The sequence below is a fragment of the Salvelinus fontinalis genome, chromosome 21 (genome assembly GCF_029448725.1).
Source record: "Salvelinus fontinalis isolate EN_2023a chromosome 21, ASM2944872v1, whole genome shotgun sequence".
Taxonomy (NCBI): domain Eukaryota; kingdom Metazoa; phylum Chordata; class Actinopteri; order Salmoniformes; family Salmonidae; genus Salvelinus; species Salvelinus fontinalis.
Genome location: NC_074685.1, coordinates 27,184,595 through 27,199,656, shown reverse-complemented (window position 1 = coordinate 27,199,656; position 15,062 = coordinate 27,184,595). Strand labels below are relative to the sequence as shown.

The window sequence follows — 15,062 nt, the reverse complement described above, 5'->3', positions numbered from 1 at the left end:
TTTGGCGCCGGGGGAACGGTGATTAACTGCCTTGCTCAGGGGCAGAAAGACAGATTATTACCTTGTCAGCTCGGGGATTCGATCCAGCAAACTTACGGCTACTGGCCCATTGCTCTAGAAAACCCCATAATGACAAAGCAAAAACAGGTTTTTGTAAATGTTTGTAAATGTATAAATATTAAAAAACATAAATACCTTATTTACATAAGTATTTTGACCAAATAATGGTTTTAGCCACCTCCAAAATAGGACGTTTTGAATGAAGTGACAATGTAAAATGTGCTATTTTTATTTTTATATGCACCCTTTCTGTTTTTTACAATCCATGATCTTGTCTGTCTAACTGATGATTTATGGTGCTTCAAGACAACTAAGAACTCTGGGGGAAAAAACGAGGTCAAATCATGACATCAGTGATTCTCAGGTTGGAAAGTGGAGCTCTAGAGAGTGGCCTGAGTTTCCGACTTGGAATTGTGAGTTGGATGAACTTTGAAAATATGATCATATATTTAAAAAACATATGTAAACGTGACATACATATTAAAATATATGATCATATATTATCATATATTTTAAGAACATATATAATAATCACTTTGAATCTGATTTTGCCCGACCTCAATTCAACCTATCAGAAAACCGGGCTTGCCCATCTTGGTAAGGGGCCGGCCGTTGCCCACTGATCAGCCAAAGGCTCATTAGAGATTGGGGCAATGGGTAAGGTTATGGACGTCACCAGGATGCTGAATAATATACAGGATAATAAGAACGGTGCGTCCCATCAGTGGGTGTGTCCCCCTTGGTTATACGCCCACCGTTTCCACTCAAGAAGAGGCGGGTGATGATGATGTCATGTGGGATGCGGTAGCGCCATTTTGACTGTCTGTGGATGGTGGGTGTCGGAAGGGTGGGAAGACTTGTCGGGGAGGGTGTGTGAATGAACAAGCCAGAACGTCTCGGTCTCACGATTCAGTTTCTTCATTTGAGAGACCGCTTGCACGAGTCATAACCTGACAAACAAGCCCGGGAATCCCTCTAGTCATGGCAGGTAAATTGAAATAGTAACATGTTAGCTAAATAGCTGCTAGTAAATCTACCGGCGGTAATAACGTTAGCTAGCGACCTTAACCAGCTAGCTTGCTAGTTATATACAATGCTGTATTTAGACGTATATGTACGTCTAGCTAACTCATTGCTAAAGCTAACTAACTCATGTGTCACTGGGCCTCACCAATCATCTTCGCTGGGGACGTACAACTTTACAGGCTAACGTTAGCTAGATGTGGCTAAGTTATAGTTAGCCCCACGTTCCTCTCAATCACATACTATTCATCGCTGTTATTTCATGCAAACTGTTAGTTTGAAACTGTAACGTTAGCTACCTAACAATGCCAAAGGCCATACTTTACTTTTTAGTGAGCTAGCCAGCCAGCCAAGTAGTATTTCTGGTAGTACTACTGGTAGCTAAATTATCCCTAATGTGGCACTGTCGCGCTAGCATGACCGGCGAGTTGAGCGGGAGTCTTGATGTGAAAGATGGTGGGGTGGGTGGATGGTGACTGGCTTCTTCCGAACGACACTTTGCACCTGTAACACAACGATGTCCACCTTTAATGCCACACCACCACCATCATCGATTTAGCCAGGAGTCACGGTTCTATTGCTGGATGTGGGCGTTGCTTTAATATTTATGTGTGCTTGAACATGAAGATTACCGTGCCATTTCCCTCAGGCTGGGATTGCATTGCTAGGTGGGCCAATAATGACTTGGCTGAAATCAATGCTAACCATCTATGACTCAGTTTATGCATGAGATTCAGTGTCTGCCGAAAGTATACAGCGCTCTAAATATAGAATTGTCTTCCAGCTTCTATTGCAGTGGTTGTCTGATTTATTTTATTTAACTAAGCAAGTCAGTTAAGAACAAATTCATATTTACAATGAAGTCCAAACCCTAACGACGCTGGGCCAATTGTGCGCAGCCTTAAGGGACTCCCAATCATGCCTGGTTGTGGTACAGCCAGGAATTGAACCAGGGTCTGTAGTAACGCCTCTAGCTCTGAGATGCAGTGCCTTAGACCGCTGCGCCTCTCGGGAGCCCTAATGATGCGATAAGGTATTACTTGTTGACAGAGGGCTCCATGGTGCTTGTATCACTTTTTGCAGAGGCAGATGACAACCTAGTTTAGCCCTCTTACAATTGTGATCACTTGTAGTCAGCCAAGTTACATGCTAGATGTATGAGGTTTCCCATTGTCTTTTATTGATGGGACATTTAGGCTTCACTCTACATTGACAACATTCTAGTCATACCTGCTCCTCCTGCAGTTAAAACACACCCAACACATCCCAGACATGTTTTAATCAACAAATCTAACCAGTTCCATTGTGCAATAACATAAATCATTACTTGTGGAAATGTACAACTCAACCTGTTTCATTGTGCAATGTCTGTTTATTATTATGGAGAACCTGTCGGGATACTATACCTGTAATAACCCAGCCAGAGAGCTGGGCTAGAACTAGTTGACCTGTTTCAGTGGTTATTTATACATATCTGTGGGAAATGTCTATTCCTTATCCATTATATAATACTGTAGTAGTATTTCCCCAGCCTTGACCTAGTGTATGATGTTTGACGTTAACAGCTGTTGAGGGTGGCAGGTAGCCTGTGGTTACAGTGTTGGGCCAGTAACCGAAAGGTCGCAAGTTCAGATATCCGAAACGACAAAGTGAAAAAGCTGTCAATGTGCTCTTGAGCAAGGCACTTAACCCTAATTGCTCCGGTGTTGCTGTTGATAATGGCAGACTCAGGCCTTGACCCCACTCTCTGAGGGTGTCTCAGGGGAAGTTGGGATATGCAAAAAACACATTTCCAGTAGGGCAAATAAGCACCCACCTAATTATTTATTATCTTAAGCTGTGCCAGAGGGGTCTCTCTTAACAAGTGTATTATCAAGAGACTGTGGAAGTACAGTCATAGGTCTCCAAGGACTCCTGAGGTCGTTGGTGTTCATTTTGACTGTTGTCAGTCCATGTAGTATCAGATGTTATCAAAGACAAATGAGCTTAATGCACAAGATGGGACCAAGACAGGTCATTTTGTGTCTGTACACAGAATTTTTCGTGGCAATAGTCAGGTCACTGTCAGATTTGTAACATAACCAGTCATGCAATATCTTGATCAGTAACTGTCATTCTGCCATTCAGGAGCTGGAGGTGGGAGCAATGACGTGCAGTGGTGCTTCTCACAGGTGAAGGGGGCCATTGATGATGACGTTGCCGAAGGTAAGGGCTCTTCACAGGTCATAGTGGCAGTAGTTGTTGCAGAATCATCATGGCTTCCTAGTATTTATTCATATTTCACAAATTATGTTGTGCTGGATAAATGGTACTCAATGCAACACGCTTGTCCAGTTATCTTTCATTCCCTGGCGGTCACCCAGGACTTCTCATCTCCCTTAATTTTACACTGCTAGCCTCGCAGACAGTCCAGTGCTATGTGTAAGAGTGACTGCATAGTCCATTTCTGACACACAATGGCTTGCTTGCTGCTTTCTCTTGTCTTTTGTCCTGTGGCCTCATGCTGACACAGTCTGTCTGAACATCCAGTATGGTGCACTGCACGCTAGGGCTGGAAATTGCCAGGGACCTTACAATGCGATATTATCATGATACTTAGGTGCCGATAGGATATGTATTGCGATTCTGTATGTCTGCTGCAGAGGGACGAGAGCCTTGAGAAAATGGGTTTTGATAAGTCATGGAAATAAGTGCTGAAAACAAATTGGCTCCCTATTTAAAAAGAAGATGGAGAACAAGCTATGAAGGGGAAAACGCTGGCGTTTTAGTGTAGGCACAGCCAAGTAGTGAAAAAATAACATTACGACATTATCAAAATGATACGATATATTGTCAAATAATAACCGAGGCACACACACAGAAGTACCAGTCAAAAGTTTCGACACGTCTATACATTCCAGGGTTTCTTTATTTTTACTATTTTCTACATTGTAGAATGATAATGAAGACATCAAAACTATGAAATAGCACACATGGAATCATGTAGTAACCAAAAAAGTGTTAAACACGTCAAAATATGTTTTATTTGAGATTCTTCAAAGTAGCCACCCTTTGCCTTGACAGCTTTGCACACTCTTGGCATTCTCTCAACCAGCTTCATAAAGTAGTCACCTGGAATGCATTTCAGTTAACAGGTGTGCCTTGTTCATTTGTGGATCTTCTTTCCTTAATAAGTTTGAGCCATTCAGTTGTGTTGTGACAAGGTAGGGGTGGTATTCAGAAGAGCCCGATTTGGTAAAAGACCGAGTCCATATTATGGCAAGAACAGCTCAAATAAGCAAAGAGAAACGACAGTCCATTACTTTAAGACATGAAGGTCAGTCAATGCGGAACATCTGAAGAACTTTGAAAGTTTCTCCAAGTGCAGTCGCAAAAACCATCAAGAGCTATGATGAAACTGGCTCTCATGATGACCGCCGCAGGAAACGAAGACCCAGAGGTACCTCTGCTGCAGAGGATAAGTTCATGAGCGGTACTGGCCTCAGAAATTGCAGCCCAAATAATAAATGCTTCACGGCGTTCCAGACGCATCTCAACATCAACTGTTCAGAGGAGACTGAATCAGGCCTTCATTGTCGACTTGCTGCAAAGAAACCATTATTTAAGGACACCAATAAGAAGAGATTTGCTTGGGCCAAGAAACACAAGCAATGGACATTAGACCAGTGGAAATCTGTCCTTTGGTCTGGAGTCCAAATTTGAGATTTTTGGTTCCAACCGCTGTGTCTTTGTGAGATGCAGAGTAGGTGAATGGATGCTCTCCGCGTGTGTGGTTCCCAATGTGACGCATGGAGGCGGTGGTGTGGGGGTGCTTTTCTGGTGACACTGTCTTTGATTTATTTAGATTAAGGCACATTTAACCAGCATGGCTACCACAGTGTTCTGCAGCGATATGCCATCCCATCTGTTTTGCGTTTATCATTTGTTTTTCAACAGGACAATGACCCAAAACATACCTCCAGGCAGTGTAAGGGCTATTTGACCAAGAAAGAGAGTGATGGTGTGCTGCATCAGTTGACCTGGCCTCGACAATCACCTGACTGCAACCCAATTGGGATGAGTTGGACCGCAGTGAAGGAAAGGCATCCAATAAGTGCTCAGCATGTGGGAACTCCTTCAAGACTGTTGGAAAAGCATTCATCATGAAGCTGGTTGAGAGAATGCCAAGAGTGTGCGAAGGCAAAGGGTGGCTACTTAGAAGAATGTCAAATATAAAATATAGTTTGATTTGTTGAACACTTTTTTATTTTTTTTACTTTTCTGTTACTATGTGATTCCATGTTATTTCAAGGTGTTGATGTCTTCACTGTTATTCTACAATGTAGAAAATACTAAAAATAGAGGCACTGGGCAAATGGATGGCAGGAATCAACAACTAGATTAGCCACAGGGTAAAATTTTCACTGGTCAGGGGGGCGGAACATGATTTACAAATCATTAGCACCAGTGACTAGATCAATAAAAATATAAAGTGGTCAGATTAAGCAGATGCTAAGCTACAGGACTGTTTTGCTAGCACATACTGGAATATGTTCCGGGATTCTTCCTATGGCATTGAGGAATACACCACATCAGTCATTGGCTTCATCAATAAGTGCATCGATGACGTTGTCCCCACAGTGACCGTACGTACATACCCCAACCAGAAGCCATGGATTTACAGGCAGCATCCGCACTGAGGTAAACACTAGAGCTGCCGCTTTCAAGGAGCGGGACTCTAACCCGGAAGCTTATAAGAAATCCGGCTATGCCTTCCGACGAACCATCATACAGGCAAACTGTCAATACAGGACTAAGTTCGAATCATACTACACCGGCTCCGACGCTCGTCTGATGTGGCAGGGCTTGCAAACAATTACAGACTACAAGGGGAAGCACAGCTGAGAGCTGCCCAGTGACACGAGCCTGCCAGAACAGCTAAATTTGCTTCTATGCTCGCTTTGAGGCAAATAACACAAACATGCATCAGAGCACCAGCTGTTCCGGATGTCTATGTTATTGTGCTCTCTTGCAGCCGATGTGAGTAAGACCTTTAAACAGTTACATTCCAAGGCCACAGTGCCAGACAGATTACCAGGACGTGTACTGCGAGCATGCGCTGACCAACTGGCAAGTGTCTTCACTGATATTTTTCAACCTCTCCCTGACGGAGTCCGTAATACCAACATGTTTTAAGCAGACCATCGCATTCCCTGTGCCCAAGAACACTAAGGTAACCTGCCTAAATGACTACAGGCCTGTAGCATTTACATCTGTGGCCATGAAGTGCTTTGAAAATCTGGTCATGACTCACATCAACACCATCATCCCAGAAACCCTAGACCCACTTCAATTTGCATACCACCCCAGCAGATCCACAGATGATGCAATCGCGATTGTACTCCACACTGCCCTTTCCCACCTGGACAAAAGGAACACCTATGTGAGAATGCTTTTCATTGACTACAGCTCAGCGTTCAACAACAAAATGCCCTCAAAGCTCATCAATAAGCTTAGGACCCTGGGACTAAACACCACCTTCAGTAACGGGATCCTGGACTTCCTGACGGGCTGCCCCCAGGTGGTAAGGGTAGGTAACACTACCGCCACGCTGATCCTCAACACAGGGGCCCCTTAGGGGTGCATGCTCAGTCCCCTCCTGTACTCCCTGTTCACTCATGACTGCACGACTCCAACACCATTACATTTGCCGACAACACAACAGATGTAGGCCTAAGCACAGACTACGACGAGACAGCCTATAGGGAGGAGGTCAGACCTGGCCGTGTGGTGCCAGGACGACAACCTCTTCCTCAACATGATCAAGACAAAGGAGATGATTGTTGAGAAAGAGGATTGAGCACGCCCCCATTCTCATCGACGGGGCTGCAGTGGAGCAGGTTGAGGGCTTCAAGTTACGTCCACATCACCAACAAACTAACATGGTCCATGCACACCAAGACAGTTGTGAAGATGGCATGACAAAACCTCTTCCCCCTCAGGAGACTGACAATGTTTGGCATGGGTCCTCAGATCTTCAAAAGGTTATACAACTGCACAATTGAGAGCATCCTGACTGGTTGCATCACTGCCTGGTATGGCAACTGCTCGGCCTGACCGCAGGGCACTACAGAGCCATGTGGAAGACAATTTGCGAAACAAACATGGAGGAGTGACAGAGCACGGAGACAGAGCTCGTACCTAAAGAGGGGCAACTTCGGTCTCATGGACGTGGTTTGGGTATGAAAAGTCTGACACGGACCAGAAAACCGTCCACTGCAAAATATGTCGCAGGCCGGTCCCGACAAAAGGCTCAAACACCACTAACCTCTTTTACCACCTATGCGAGAATCATGTCAAACAGTACGGAGAGAGTCTACAGATGAGACCCAAAAATGTATAGACGACTGCTCAAAACAAACCCCCTAATCAGAATTTGCAAGTTCCTTTTGCCCGCAGCACACCATATGGCAAAGAATCACGAAGATGGAAGGAGATGACAGCTGCCGTTACAACTTACATCTGCAAAGACATGGCCACAATTTACATGGTCGAGAAACAGGGGTTTCATGAGTTGGTGCTAACACTCAACCCAAGGTACCAAATGCAAATTGATATGTGGCACACAATGCCAAAATAACATGCAAAATGGTTTAAAAAATATCATTATTTTTAACTATAGTTGAAGTGTTTGTTTTCTATTTACCTTTTTTTAGATTTTATAAATTTTGTTACGTGCTTAATTGAAAGATTTGCAAAGGTTCTAAATAATGTACTTACTCATTTGATTATTTTATTTGTTGAGTCATTCGAAGTAATAAGAAATAGGCCTTTACATGTGGTCATTTTATATAAAGTATTTATTCATTGAATTTACAGAAAATGTGCTATGTATCGTTATCGGGATATGAGATTTTGGCCATATCGCCAAGCCCTACTACAGAGGGTGGTGCGAACGGACCAAAACATCACTGGGGCCAAGCTTCCTGCCATCCAAGACCTCTATACCAGGCGGTGTCAGAAGGTCATAAAAATTGCCAGAGGCTCCAGCCACCCTAGTCAGACTGTTCTCTCTGCTGCCGCACGGCAAGCGGTACCGGAGCGCCAAGTCTAGGTCCAATGGGCTTTTAAACACCTTCTACCCCCAAGTCATAAGACTCCTGAACATCTAGTCAAATGGTTACCCAGACTATTTGCATTGCCTCACCCCCTCTTTACACCACTGTTACACTCTGTTGTCATCTATGCATAGTCACTTTAATATCTCTACCTACATGTACATATTACCTCAACTAACCGGTTTCCCCATACATATCGACCCCCTGTATATAGTCTCGCTATTGTTATTTTACTGCTGCTCTTTAATTACTTTTGACATTTGATCTGTATTTTTCTGAAACTGCATTGTGGGTGGGGGCATGTAAGTAAGCATGTATTCTGCGCACGTGATTAACATTTGATTTGATCACATCTCTATTAGGCGTGGGAATAGTTTGAATGGATTTCCAATTAAAATCACTTGGAGCTGATTTGCTGGTGTTTTTTAGTCAATCTAACACCAACCAAAAAATCGGAGCTACCAAATAAAATCACTGGTGGTGATATTATCCATTTTTACCATTGTGGTTCTATATGTATTGTGATTCGATATTCCAAACATTGCTCAGAGGAACTAGTGTCTAATTAGAAAACAAGTTTTGATCAGTCATGGAAATAGGTGCTGAAAACATGTGGGGGTTCGGGGCATTGACAACGCGGTGTGTCCATGGCCTCCTTAAACACGATACACACACGCCCCTGGGTGTTTAGCCCACGCTATGGCCTCCTGCTGCAACATTGAGCAGAAAGACAATGCTGAGAAAATGGGCAACAATGGGTTAAAGTGTCAGCTTTTGTCTACAAAGCCTCCATACTGCTGTTGGGGGAATGTGCTGCAGCCTGTAGGAACTTGGTTACTGATCATTGTCTGCTTTGGATGCCATCACAACCTCAGTGGAATGCTATGGCCTACATCCACCCAGATACTCATCCAGCCCTAAGACTCCAGCTCCCGGATAGCCGATAGACCTCTAAACAAATTCAGTGCTAGTTACGTTAAATGCTAACTGCTGTCTCATGGATACAACTGACAATCTCTGAATATATGTTGTGTTGGGTAGAATTAGTATTTTATTTAACTAGGCAAGTCAGTTAACAAATTCTTATTTACAATGACGGCCTAGGAACAGTGGGTTAACTGCCTTGTTCAGGGGCAGAACGACAGATTTTTACCTTGTCAGCTTGGGGATTTGATCTAGCAACCTTTCAGTTACTGGCCCAACGCTCTAACCACTAGGCTACCATATTTAGATTTTCTCATGACTTATAGAAGTCAAATCTAAATGAATTGCATCTGTTTTGTGTTCAGCCGACATCATATCTACCGTGGAGTTCAACCACTCAGGTGAGCTGCTAGCCACAGGAGACAAGGGTGGCAGAGTCGTCATCTTTCAGCAGGAAATAGAGGTAAGACTGGAAGTCCGGAAGTTTGGAGTTTTTAAAATCAACATTTTTATTTGCTTTTGAATGGAAAGGAGTTGATGTGGAAAACAAATTAAGCTAACATTTTTGACCCTCCCCTCTGCCTCCTCCATTCCTTACACCTTTTTCTTTCTCTTCATCTATTCCCTCTCTCCAACAGAATAAGAGTCAGCCACAGTGCCGTAGTGAGTACAATGTTTACAGTACTTTCCAGAGCCATGAGCCCGAGTTTGACTACTTGAAGAGTTTAGAGATTGAGGAGAAAATCAACAAAATCCGCTGGCTGCCCCAGAAGAACGCAGCTCAGTTCCTGTTGTCCACAAACGGTCAGTCGGTTTTCACTGAACTTTCACACGTGCATGCCATCACATCACTGAGCTTTGTTTATCTGTTAAATGTATTTATCCAGTCCTGTGTTCTAATTGGCAGACAAAACCATAAAGTTGTGGAAGATCAGTGAACGAGACAAGCGACCAGAGGGCTACAACCTGAAAGAGGAGGATGGACGCTACATAGACCCCAACACTGTCACTGCACTTCGAGTACGTGCTTAGCTGATCACATGCCAGGGGCTAAATTTGGGGCCGTGTTCTGTGCAATCATGGGACAGTGCATTTTTTATTCTGTATTTTAAGCTCTCTAGAAACTATTGCACACACCAACAAAAAAAATCTGAGGATGGTGCTGGACCAGCTGACACAGATAAAAGGGGAACAGTAATTGCTATTAAAAAAAAAAACAGGGCCCTAGTTATAGTATAGAGAAACACTAGTCACTGTGGGTGTAGCGTATACCCTTAGCGCCTCACCCGCTGACTACCCTCTGTACCCTTGCAGGTGCCTGTGTTTAGACCCATGGACCTCATGGTGGAGGCGAGCCCTCGCAGGGTGTTTGCCAACGCGCACACCTACCACATCAACTCCATCTCCATAAACAGTGACCATGAGACGTATCTATCCGCAGACGACCTGCGCATCAATCTCTGGCACCAGGAGATCACCGACCGCAGCTTCAGTATCCTCGACCAGCTGTTAATTATAGGATGGTTGAGGGAAGGGACAGAGGGGTGTGTGTGTACGTTTACCCCCGATGTGTCCCAAATCTCTTCTCAGTAGGTGTGCTAGTCCCCCTTGACTCTAGCCCCTCCCAGACATTGTGGATATAAAGCCAGCCAACATGGAGGAGCTGACAGAGGTGATTACAGCAGCTGAGTTCCATCCACACCAGTGCAACACCTTTGTCTACAGCAGCAGCAAGGGCACCATCCGCCTCTGTGACATGCGGGCATCAGCACTATGTGACACGCACTCCAAATGTGAGTACCTATGATCAACAGGCACCTAGTGGCCACTGCAACCTCTGTATAAGGGGTTTTCACGTTTGACCATTATAAAATGGCTTGACGGAATTCACATCGCTGCATAGTTAGAGATGTGGGAATATCTTGTTTTCACATTAGATGTGGGGGGGGGGGGGGCTAGCTAGCACAGCAACAAGCACCTTATTATCTCTAATAGCAGTTAACTTGAACTAACTTGACCTCTCCAGTGTTTGAGGAGCCGGAGGACCCCAGCAACCGCTCCTTCTTCTCTGAGATAATCTCTTCCATCTCAGACGTCAAGTTCAGCCACAACGGGCGCTACATGATGATCCGTGACTACCTGTCTGTCAAGATTTGGGACCTCAACATGGAGAACAGGCCCGTGGAGACGTACCAGGTGAGACTGGCAGAGGGAGTGTGGGGACTTGAAGTTTGAGAAAGTCAACAGGCTGTTTTAGTGCACGTTTTTATCGGGGACTGACCACACCTCATTTCCTGCATGTAGCTTCAGATAATGTCCACTAGGGGGACTCTAAGTCTGTTCTTGCCAGACTGCTGTGCTATCACACCCTGAAATGAGAAGTTTTACTTTGAACTTATGTTGTAGGCCATTTCAATCATATTAACCCTCCTATTCAGAATATTTTACCCAAAATGACTCATGAATACCGAGTTGACCGCTGAGGTTAGTGTATGTTACACCATGTTGATTAGCTCTGGTCTGTTTTTTTCCCTCATGGCAGGTTCACGAGTACCTCAGGAGTAAGCTGTGCTCGCTCTATGAAAATGACTGCATCTTCGACAAGTTTGAGTGCTGCTGGAACGGAAATGACAGGTTAACATTCATTGCCATGTTCTCAAATTGTATTCATAAAAGTAACACGCCCAAGGTTCTTAATTTCCTTGTTTTAATCCTCTCATTTTCCTTTCCAGTGTGGTGATGACGGGCTCATACAACAATTTCTTCCGGATGTTTGACCGGGGCCAGAGGCGTGACGTGACCCTGGAGGCGTCCCGGGAGGGCAGTAAGCCACAGCAGGTCCTGAAGCCCCGCAAGGTGTGTGCCGACGGGAAGCGGAAAAAGGATGAGATCAGTGTAGACAGCCTGGACTTCAACAAGAAAATCCTCCACACTGCCTGGCACCCTCAGGACAACATCATTGCCGTGGCAACCACCAACAACCTCTACATATTCCAGGACAAAGTGAACTAGATGTTTTCTGTGAAGGCAGACTCCACTACCTTCAGCCTTTAATTTTAGTCAAGAACAAAATGTGTGACAACATCGCCGTCAACAACAACTAACCTGTCATTGGACAAAACAGACTTTGCAATGTTTCCAGGTGTGGAAAACTGAAACCATATTATTGCCCACCATCAGCCTCTGTGGCACAGTGATGCGTCACTCACCATGATATTGTTTTGGTGGTGATGTGCCAATCTGTGCGTCGCCTGCCCAGTATCGCCCAGCCCCAGGGCAACATGGGAAACTCGTTTAATTTATATGTATGTCTGACATGCACAATTTCTTTGAAGGGGGGGTCGAGGGCTAGAGAACCATCGAGAACCATCCCTGCTCCTTCAGCACCTCTCATTGTCTGGTGCCATAGTCATGTTTTTTTATTAGTCAACTGCCAAACTGTTCTGTTTTAATTCAATTACAAGAACTGGTGTTCTGTTTCTATTGTTTCTCATACCACATACTTCTCCAAGAGCCTCCATCTCTTACTTACACACACACAAAAATTCAGACACATTTATCAAAGAGCCTAGCTGTTGGTGTACTGCTGCACCTCAGGAACAGTATAAAAAATCTACTCAGAGCATGTTTGTAGTATGACTGGTCCTACACTACATGACCAAAAGTATGTGGACACCTGCTTGTCAAACTTCTCATTCCAAAATCATGGGCATTATTATGGAGTTGGTGCTATAACGGCCTCTGCTCTTCTGGGAAGACTTTCCACTAGATGTTGGAACATTCAGCCACGAGCATTAGTGAGGTCGGGCACTGATGTTGGCTGTTTACGCCTAGCTCGCAGTCGGCGTTCCAATTTATCCCAAAGATGTTTGATGGTGTTGAGATCAGGGCTCTGCCGGCCTGTCAAGTTTTTCCTCACCGATCTCGACAAACCGCAACTGAATGGACCTCGCTTTGTGCACAGCGGCATAGTCGTTCTCAAACAGGATAGGGCCTTCCCCAGACTGTTGCCACAAGTTGGACGCACAGAATCGTCTTGAGTGTCATTGTACGCCGTAGCGTCAAGGTTTCCCTTCACTGGAACTAAGGGGCCTAGCCCGAACCATGAAAACAGCCCCAGTCCATTATTCCTCCACGCGTTAGGGCAGGTAACATTCTCCTGGCATCTGCCAAACCCAGGGTTGTCCATCGGACTGCCAGCAGGTAAAGCGTGATTAATACTCCAGAGAACACGTTTCCACTGCTACAGCGTCCAATGGTGGCAAGCTTTACACCACTCCAGCATTGCACATGGTGTTCTTAGGCTTGTGTGCAGGTGCTTGGCCATGGAAACCCATTTCATGAAGCTCCCGACGAAAAGTTATTGTGCTGACCTTGCTTTCAGACACAGTTTGGAACATGGTAGTGAGTGTTGCAACTGTGGACATACGATATTTACGTGCTTCAGCACTCGGCAGTCACGTTCTGTGAGCTTGTGTGACCTGCCACTTCGGCTGAACCGTTGTTGCTCCTAGACGTTTCCACTTCGCAGTAACAGCACTTACAGTTGACTGGGGCATCTCTAACAAGGCAGAAATTTGAAGAACTGACTTGTTGAAAAGGTGGCATCCTATGATGGGTGCCACGTTAAATCACTGAGCTCTTCGGTAAGGCCAATGTTTGTCTATGGAGATTTGCTCGCTGTGTGCTCGATTTTTATATACCCGTCAGCAACGGCTGTGGCTGAAATAGGTGAATTTGCTTATTTGAAGGGATGTCCACATACTTTTGTGTGTGTCTGCACACACTACTAGATCTATAACCAGTCTGTGGCCCAGTGAGGACTCCTTACATCTGCTTGGGAGAGACTTTACTAAGTCTTGCAACCAAGGAGTTCTTGCTGTGTCTCTTTAAAAAATAAATGAAAAATCTTGGTTTTCTGTTGTCAAAGAGACACACATTCTGAGATTTGTCATATTTATAAATGGAACAAATGTAATTTCCATTTTATTTGTTTTCTTTAAGGTAAAGTGAAATCTCTTGATGCGTTTTATATTGTCGGGAGTATCCCCTTTTCATACCTCGCTTAGTGATCTTTCTATTGCAGAAAAGCAATACTTCATTATAGGAAAACCTCAGTCATTCCAAGTGCTATACAGTGTCATACTTGATCTGTGTCATAGTACTCCCAATATTATACAGCAAATTACATAGTGAAACGCTAAAGATGTGTGTAGCATTTCATGAAGAACTGCCATGAAAGTGGCAATGTAAAAAAAAAAAAAAAAAAAAAAACTGAATCGGAGTGAAGTGGAACTCACTCATCAATACCATGCTCTATGATTTTGCTCGTCAACTTATGTCTACACACATTGCAATTTGACAGTTGAAATCATGCCTCCAATCATGTTTGACAATAATTACAAATATAATACAGCTGTTGTAAATCTATAGTGACAATGACAGGAATAAAGTACTTTTTTTAATATATATTTTTTTACTAATGTGTCATGCCCTGGTCTTTACATTTTAATAGATATCAATAGTAATGGCGTCTTTTTGTAGTAACTAACTCTGCCAGGGCTCGTCTGTGTTTTGGATAAACGCTGAAAATGAGGTCTATGGTAAACACAGGCTTTGGAGATCATGTTTTGTTCTATGAGGATCTTCAACTGTTTATGTAATCAAAACAAGCACACAAAGGCTTTCCTAATTCATAAAGATCACGTTAACATATCTTCTAGAACATAACATATAAGATCGCCTAAACCTGAGTTAAACACTGAAATAAGGTCTAAAAGGTTATCCCAAAACCCTATTCTTTCCCGATTAATTCCCCACCTCCCCCATAGGAATGGCCGAACGAGCAGAGCTAACTTATTTCCGTTTTTTAGGACTATAAACTGAGAAACTCGATGCCACTTCAGATTGGACCATATTCATGCCCTCGTTTAGTCCAATGTTGACATCACTCTGATA

At 44.0% G+C, this 15,062-nt stretch overlaps 1 protein-coding gene across 1 annotated transcript; it reads left to right on the top strand.

Annotated features, from left to right (window-relative positions):
• Positions 1-869: 869 nt before the first annotated feature.
• ppp2r2ab (protein phosphatase 2, regulatory subunit B, alpha b) lies at positions 870-14,573 on the top strand. The gene is made up of 10 exons (XM_055874521.1): positions 870-1,048; positions 3,211-3,288; positions 9,470-9,567; positions 9,743-9,908; positions 10,012-10,124; positions 10,419-10,596; positions 10,733-10,897; positions 11,131-11,300; positions 11,647-11,738; positions 11,837-14,573. Exons 1-10 carry the CDS (start codon positions 1,042-1,044, stop codon positions 12,114-12,116), a joined length of 1,347 nt encoding a protein of 448 aa, XP_055730496.1. The 5' UTR covers positions 870-1,041; the 3' UTR covers positions 12,117-14,573.
• The last annotated feature ends 489 nt before the right edge of the window (positions 14,574-15,062 follow it).

Bases quoted from the DNA above. Each gene is read 5' to 3' on its own strand.
- ppp2r2ab (XM_055874521.1), top strand. The intron at 9,568-9,742 runs GTAAGACTGGAA...TCTCTCCAACAG, and splicing joins TCTTTCAGCAGGAAATAGAG to AATAAGAGTCAGCCACAGTG. The intron at 11,739-11,836 runs GTTAACATTCAT...TTTCCTTTCCAG, and splicing joins TGCTGGAACGGAAATGACAG to TGTGGTGATGACGGGCTCAT.